The sequence below is a fragment of the Theropithecus gelada genome, unplaced genomic scaffold (genome assembly GCF_003255815.1).
Source record: "Theropithecus gelada isolate Dixy unplaced genomic scaffold, Tgel_1.0 HiC_scaffold_784, whole genome shotgun sequence".
Taxonomy (NCBI): domain Eukaryota; kingdom Metazoa; phylum Chordata; class Mammalia; order Primates; family Cercopithecidae; genus Theropithecus; species Theropithecus gelada.
In genome coordinates, this window is record NW_020264566.1 from 1 (window position 1) to 8384 (window position 8384).

At 50.2% G+C, this 8384-nt stretch overlaps 1 protein-coding gene across 1 annotated transcript; it reads left to right on the forward strand.

Annotated features, from left to right (window-relative positions):
• Positions 1 to 156: 156 nt before the first annotated feature.
• On the forward strand, positions 157 to 6647 carry LOC112618014 (tubulin gamma-1 chain-like; the record flags this gene model as incomplete). Its single annotated transcript, XM_025374635.1, has 10 exons — positions 157 to 324; positions 638 to 706; positions 1197 to 1223; positions 2919 to 2998; positions 3323 to 3449; positions 5055 to 5141; positions 5257 to 5406; positions 5668 to 5820; positions 5904 to 6065; positions 6253 to 6647. Coding segments are annotated over 10 exons (1221 nt in total), but the record flags the coding sequence as incomplete, so codon positions are not given.
• Positions 6648 to 8384: the final 1737 nt, after the last annotated feature.

The following is an 8384-nucleotide window of genomic DNA, read 5'->3' on the forward strand; positions in this document are numbered from 1 at the left end:
GAAGGGAAGGGAGTGGCCTGGTACTGGGAACCCTGCTGGGCAGAGGGGCCAGGCGGCTGGCTTGAGGAGGGAGGGCTGGAGGGAGCCAGAGTTGGGAGGACTTAGGACTTGGGCCACCCTAGCTGATTGGGCCCCCTCCTGGACTCCCCTTGACAGGCAGACGATGAGCACTACATCCCCCGGGCCGTGCTGCTGGACCTGGAGCCCCGGGTGATCCACTCCATCCTCAACTCCCCCTATGCCAAGCTCTACAACCCAGAGAACATCTACCTGTCGGAGCATGGAGGAGGAGCTGGCAACAACTGGGCCAGTGGATTCTCCCAGGTGTCCAGGCGACTATTCCAGAGACCTTTGATATTCCCATCCAGAGGCAAGGCAGGCTCAAGCTACTAGGAATTTGACCAGACTGCCAGAAAATAAGAGACAAAAGGATTCCCCAAACAAGAGGGACAGCCAGGGAGAGGTTTATGCAAATTTTGTGCAAATCATTTGCAATAGTAGCACTTCTGGGTTGAGGGCTACAGCCTAGGCTTTGCTTCAGGGTGGCAACAGTATTCCAGGGTAGACAGTGCTGTACTGAGAAAAGATGCGCTCTGGAACCTTTGGCCTGACCCTCCCTTTCCATGTCTCTATACAGGGTGAGAAAATTCATGAAGACATCTTTGATATCATAGACCGAGAAGCAGATGGAAGTGACAGTTTAGAGGTGAAGTTATGGAGTGGGGGAAGGAATGGGCAGAGAGGCTGAAGAGTGCTGGGGAAACGTCAGGAGGTGGCCTGGATAGGTGATGTGAGGGGAGCAATTCAATTCAAAACCCATTTATGGAGCATCAGATGTGGGATATTGAGGTGAATAAAATATAATCTTTGTTCTTAAGGAAGTCATAAATCTGAATGGCACTGGCCCCTTAGGCATGAGTCATTCAGCTTCTCCAGCTCCAAACCTTCCCAAGGAGCCTCAGCCTGGATGCGTAAGAGGAAGCTTTGAGACATGGGCGTTTTGGGAATGGGGAATGAGCCATGCCGAAGTCTCTCCCCCAGATCCTTGGAGACTGCCTCTCCGTCTCTCCCCATGCTGGGCGCGATGTGTTCCTGGCTTACAACTCTTATAACCCATGTAATTTCCTAAGGGACTAGAGCAATAAGAGTATGTTTTGTTACAATATTTGACCTTTCGTCCTTGGTTTCTGAAACAGCTCCAGAACAGCTCCAGAGTGATAAAGGTGAAAGACAGTCTTTTGTTATTTATAACAAGCCCCTTTCTTTTAGATTAATCTTTCATTTTATTTTAATTAGTTAATTTTACTAACCGCTGTACTAAGGAGGAACAAGTGCATTTCAACCAAACCTGAGCTTATGTTAAAGAGGCGATTTTTTGGAAAGTCCCAGATAACCACTGGATGGGGTGTTGGTTGCCAGGGGAACAAACCTGGTGCTCTGAGGGTTGGAATTTACAGGCCCATCCCTCACCTCTGGGGAAGGGAGAGGGATGAAGATTGAGTAGAGCACCAATTGTCAATGATTTAATCAGTCATGCCTGTGTAATGAAGCCTCCATAAAAATCCAAAAGGACTGAGTTCGGGGGCTTCCAGGAAGGTGAACAAGAACACATCCACAGGCCGGGAGGCTGCAAACCCAGCACCACAGGGCAGCAGCTCCTGTGCGCCGGACCCTTCCAGAGCTTCCCCTCGGTATCTCTTCATCTGGCTGTTTATTTGTATCCTTTAAAATATCCTTTATAACAAACGGGTAAACGTAAGTAGGTGTCTCCTTGAGTTCTGCGAGCTACTCTAACAAATTAATTGAAGCCAAGGAGCAGTCCTGAGAACCCCGATTTATAGCCAGTTGGTCAGAGGCACAGATAAAACAATCTGAAGCTTGTATTGGCATTGGAAGTGGGAGAGTCTTGTGGGACTGAGCCTTCACTCTGTGGGATCCGATGCTATCTTCGGGTACAGATACTTCTCAACTTACAGTGGGTTTATCAGGATGTAAACACATCACAAATTGAAAATATTGACTAGGCACAGTGGCTCATGCCTGTAATCCCAGCACTTTGGGAGGCTGAAGCAGGTGGATCACCTGAGCCCAGGACCTGGGCAACATGGTGAAACCCCATCTCTGCAAAAAATACAAACATCATCCAGGCATGGTGCTGCATGCCTGTAGTCCTAGCTACTTGGAGGTTGAGATAGGAAGATGCCTTGAGCCCAGGAATTCAAGGCTGCAGTGAGCTATGATCACACCACTGCACTGCAGTCTGGGGGACTGAGTGAGATCCTGTCTCTAAAACCAAAACAAATTTGAGGCTGGGCGCGGTAGCTCATGCCTGTAATCCCAGCACTTTGGGAGGCCGAGGCGGGTAGATCAATTGAGGTCAGGAGTTCAAGATAAAAATACAAAAATTAGCCAGGCATGGTAGTGCATGCCCATAGTCCCAGCTACTTGAGAGGCTGAGGCAGGAGAATGGCTTGAACCTAGGAAGCAGACGTTGCAGTGAGCCAAGATTGGGCACTACAGCCTGGGTGACAGAGCAAGACTCCGTCTCAAAAAAAGAAAAAAAAATTGAAAATATTGTAAGTAGAAATGTGTCAGGTTATAACCCAATAAGCCCATCATGAAGTTGAAAAATTGTAAATTGAACCATTGTAATTCAGATGCTTCTTGATTTAAGATGGGATTACATCCTGATAAACCCATCATAAAGCCAAAACATCTTAAATTAAACCATCCTAAGTCAGGGACAGTCTGTAGGTAGTCCAGAATTCAAGTGAATTAGTGGATACCCAGCTGGCATCTACTGTAGAATTGGCTGCTTACCTGATGTGTGTGGTAAAACCCCACCCATCTGGTATCAGAATTGTGTTGTGAGAGTGTGGCAGGAGAAACTGAGTCTGTTTATTCCTGTATACACACAGGGCTTCGTGCTGTGTCACTCCATCGCTGGGGGTACAGGTTCTGGCCTGGGCTCCTACCTCCTGGAGCGACTGAATGACAGGCAAGCCTGTGTTCGGGGAGAGGGCATTAACCCTGGTTCCCTGGATAATGTCATTGCTTTTTTTCTCTTGAGCTAGAAAGTCTGCCACTACCCCTTTTGAGTCATAGGGACAGACCCACCCAAGGACCATGTTGGAAGCTATTTTGGGGGGTGGGGGCTTACCTATGGAGGGGAGGGGATCTACAGAGTTTGAAGCTTTCAGGTTTATCCTTTTTGGCTTTGAAGACTCAGTTCTGCCCTCACCCCTTTTGTACAAAATGGCACAGATGGGCAGTGATGGGGGGTCCTTCCAGTTCACTATGCCACCACCCTCTTTTCTCTCAGGTACCCCAAGAAGCTGGTGCAGACTTATTCAGTGTTTCCCTACCAGGACGAGATGAGTGACGTGGTGGTTCAGCCGTACAATTCACTCCTGACACTCAAGAGGCTGACGCAGAACGCAGACTGTGTGGTGAGCAAAGAAAGAGTTGAGGGGCTGGGTGTGGTGGCTCATGCCTGTAATTCTAGCACTTTGGGAGGCCGAGGCAGATGGATTGCTTGAGCTCAGGAGTTTAATACTAGCCTGGGCAACATGTGAAACCCTATCTCCACAGAAAATACAAAAATTAGGGCTGGGCACGGTGGCTCACACCTGTAATCCCAGCACTTTGGGAGACTGAGGTGGGCAGATCACCTATGGTTGGGAGTTCGAGATCAGCCTGACCAACATGAAGAAACCCCATCTCTACTAAAAAAATTAGCCAGGCATGGTGGCATATGCCTGTAGTCCCAGCTATCTAGTCCTAGCTACTCAGGAGGCTGAGGCAGGAGAGTTGCTTGAACCCTGCAGGTAGAGGTTGCAGTGAGCTGAGATTGCACCATTGTACTCCAGCCTGGGTGATAGAGTGAGACTCCGTCTCAAAAAAAAAAAAAAAAAAAAATAGCTGGTCCTGGTAGCATGTGCCTGTAGTCCCAGTTACTTGGAGGCTGAGGCAGGAGAATCGCTTGAACCCAGAGGCAAAGGTTGCGGTGAGCCAAGATCACGCCATTGCACTCCAGCCTGGGTGACAAAGTGAGACTCTGCCTCAAAAAATAACATAAAAAAAAAATTAGCCGGGCATGGTGGTGTGCGCCTATAGTCCTGGCTACTCGGGAGGCTGAGGTTGGGGGATTTCTCAGAAAGTCAAGGCTGCAGTGAGCCATGATCACACCACTGCACTCAAGCTTGGGGCAACAGAACAAGACCTTGTGTTTAAAAAAAAAAGAAAAAAAAAGAGTAAAGGACTTTGGTCTGTCTCCTCAGGCCAGTGAGTCTCATTCACCCCGCCCTTCCCCAGCCCCTATACACACAGAACAGAGGACCAACAAAGCCATACCTGTGGGCCAAATTAGGAAATAAGGTCCTGACCTCTAAGTTTCTTAGAATCCTTTTAGGCAGCAAAACTCTCAACGAAGTGAATATACCTTCCCCCCACCACCATGTACCCCACCTTTGCCTACTTCATGCCCACTCATGCTTGTACTCTCAGCTCGAGGAAAACTTTCTTAGCAAAACCTTTCCTGACTACTCAGTCAAGATCAGATTACTTTGTATTTCAGGGAGTTAACTATACTTTTTTGTTTTATATTTAGTGTGCCTCCCTCCACGAGACTGTAGGCCTAATGAAGGGAAAGATGGTGCCTCTTCCTCTCTGTGGTCTCCCCAGAGCCAAGCACAGTGTATGGCACATGTGGGTACTCACGGGTTTGTTTACTGCCCTGCGTAGTCTGAGAGTATCTCATGATGCCCCAGAAACAGTACTTTTCTTTCTGTTATTTTTTATGTATATTTTTTTACAGAGATGGCATCTTGCTGTGTTGCTTAGACTGGTGTCCAACTCCCGGCCTCAAGTGATCCTCCCACATTGGCCTCCCAAACGGCAGGGATTACAGGCATGAGCCACCACGTCCAGCAGTACTTTTTCTTAAACTAACAAACCTACTTCCTGGCTTTGGAGTTCAGCAGGGGCTAAGCCAATATCTTATTTCTATGCCCATTTTATCCTCAAGATGCTGTGACCCTCTTCTATCCCCGTAGGTGGTGCTGGACAACACAGCCCTGAACCGGATTGCCACAGACCGCCTGCACATCCAGAACCCGTCCTTCTCCCAGATCAACCAGCTGGTGGGCCCCCACTCCTGGACTCCTTTGGACTGGAAGCCCTCCTTGCTGGAGGGTCATCTGGGGAAGGAAAGTCCCACCCAGGCCGAGGCCCATGACATGGCACACCTGTTCCCAGGTGTCCACCATCATGTCGGCCAGCACCACCACCCTGCGCTACCCCGGCTACATGAACAATGACCTCATCGGCCTCATCGCCTCGCTCATTCCCACCCCACGGCTCCACTTCCTCATGACCGGCTACACCCCGCTCACTACGGACCAGTCAGTAAGAGCAGCCTTCAGTGTCCCAGGCCAGGCCGGCCCTGGGCCCAGCAGGCCCTGCCCTAGCCTTTCTGTCTTCCCCACTGCCCCAGGAGCTGCCCTTTGCGGGCCCCGAGGCACTGTGCTCAGGGACTAGCACAGAGCAGGCGACTTTCTTGCTGACTTGCTCTCTACCCTCCCTCTGCCTTTGGTTTCTGCCAAGGAGAAGCCAAAGGGAGACTCTGCCCTGAGCGCTGGCCGGGTTCCTGTCTCACTGTCCCATCAGGTGGCCAGCGTGAGGAAGACCACGGTCCTGGATGTGATGAGGCGGCTGCTGCAGCCCAAGAACGTGATGGTGTCCACAGGCCGAGACCGCCAGACCAACCACTGCTACATCGCCATCCTCAACATCATCCAGGGAGAGGTGGACCCCACCCAGGTAGGGGAGGCCCCTTCATCCCGCACCCTGGACCCGCAGGGGTAGAGGAGAGGCCACCCCCACTGCTCATGTGCCCACCCCAGGTCCACAAGAGCCTGCAGAGGATTCGGGAACGGAAGTTGGCCAACTTCATCCCGTGGGGCCCCGCCAGCATCCAAGTGGCCCTGTCAAGGAAGTCTCCCTACCTGCCCTCGGCCCACCGGGTCAGTGGGCTCATGATGGCCAACCACACCAGCATCTCCTCGGTGAGTCTCACAGTTTGCATCTTTTTTTCCCTGAATCAGTTTCCTGACTATACCTCATGTCTCTGCATCTGCTGGCCCTGCTTCTAGCTTTTTTGCTGTGGGCATGGCCCAGCCTTGGTTCCCCGGCTTTCTGGGCCATAGTATTCTTTTAAGTTCTTTGTAACCCCTGTTTTCTGCACACCCCAAGCTCTTCGAGAGAACCTGTCGCCAGTATGACAAGCTGCGGAAGCGGGAGGCCTTCCTGGAGCAGTTCCGCAAGGAGGACATGTTCAAGGACAACTTTGATGAGATGGACACATCCAGGGAGATTGTGCAGCAGCTCATCGATGAGTACCATGCGGCCACACGGCCAGACTACATCTCCTGGGGCACCCAGGAGCAGTGAGTCCCCCAGGACAGGGACCCTTATCTGCCTTACTGGTTGGCCCAGGCCCTGCCTGACTGACTACTCCTTCAGAGCACAGATCAGGGACCTCACGTATCTCTTTCTCATAAACATGCACTCTCTGTTGGCCTGTGAACACATTTACTTCTCCTCTTATAAGACTATTTATCTTTAATAAAGCACTGGATATAAATCAAGTCACTGGTCCCTTTAAAGCCTTTGGGTTCTGGAGATGCCGGGGGTTGGGGGATGCCTGTTCTTTCTCCATCACTGACAGGGTCCTCGCCCACTTCCAGCATCTTCAATTCTGAACCAACAGCTTCCCCTCGGTTTTTCTTCTGCCTAGTTTTGGAGAACACTGGTGGGGTTTGACCCACCTGAAATTCCTTTCCAGGGTAAAAAGGCCCACAGATATTACTTTGTTCTCTGTCTGACCCTTTCTGGGTCCCCGTTCCCTCCCACCCTCACCGTATCAGGTGAATATTCCACCAGCTTCATGTTTCCACCTCAGAGTGTCTTTTTAACCACAACTTCAGGCTCAAGGCCACCACCCCTGCCACTAGGCCATGAACAAGCAATGGAGTCCAACCTAATACCTCTAAGTTTCTAGCAAGCAGTCCAGGAGAGCCGCTCGTTTCAGGCAGTTGGAGTCTAGCAACGTCAAGTCAACAGACCAAATCTAAAGCCTAGACTGTAAGCAGGATCATAAGTGGTTCCATAGCTAAGGCACCATAATTCTCTTCTCAAGTGGTCGCCAGTAATTTAAATGGCCGGTGCCTTCTACTGGTGGAAGATTACAGGGAGGTAGTAAATACATAGGGGCCTAAGTCTCCAGGATTGGGTGTTTTTTTGTTGTTTTTTTTTTTTTTTTTGAGACAGGGTCTTGCTGTCACTCTGTCACCCAGGCTGGAATACAGTGGCATAATCACGGCTCACTGCATCCTCGACCTCCCTGGCTCAGGCGATCCTTCCTGTCTCAGCCTCCTAAGTAGCTGGGATCACAGGCACACACCACCTAAATCTTCAGGATAAAAAGGGCAAAGCAGATTTTATCCTGAGAGCATAGTAGATTGTCAGGACCCCATTAGGCTCTTATACACCATAAAGATATATCGTAGTGACAGCTAACATGCACACATATGCTGTGAGAAGTACATTATTATGTTGAATCCTCACAACAACCCTATGAAGTGGTAGATACTAATTTTTAAAATACGGTAATAAGACCGGGTGTGGTGGTTCACGCCTGTAATCCCAGCACTTTGGGAGGCTGAGGCGGGTGGATCACGAGGTCAGGAGATCAAGACCATCCTGGCTAACATGGTGAAACCCCATCTCTACTAAAAATACAAAAAAATTAGCTGGGCGTGGTGGGGGGCGCCTGTAGTCCTAGCTGCTGGGTGTGAACCCAGGAGGCGGAGCTTGCAGTAAGCTGAGATCGTGCCACTGCGCTCCAGCCTGGGAGACAGAGTGAGACTCCGTCTCAAAAAAAAAAAAAATGAGCTGGGCGTGGAGGCAGGCGCCTATAGTCCCAGCTACTTGGGAGGCTGAGGCAGGAGAATGGTGTGAACCCAGAAGGCGGAGCCTGCAGTGAGCCAAGATCACGCCACTGCACTCCAGCCTAGGCAACAGAGCAAAACTGTCTCAAAAAAAAATAATAAATAATAGCAATAAAAGTACAAATAAAAACAATACAGTATAACAATGATTTACAAGCATTTACCTTGTATCAGGTACCACAAGTAATCTAGATATGATTTTTTTTTTTTTTTTTTTTTTTTGAGACGGAGTCTCGCGCTGTGTCACCCAGGCTGGAGTGCAGTGGCGCGATCTCGGCTCACTGCAAGCTCCGCCTCCCAGGTTCAGGCCATTCTCCTGCCTCAGCCTCCGAGTAGCTGGGACTACAGGCGCCCGCCACCACGCCCGGCTAGTTT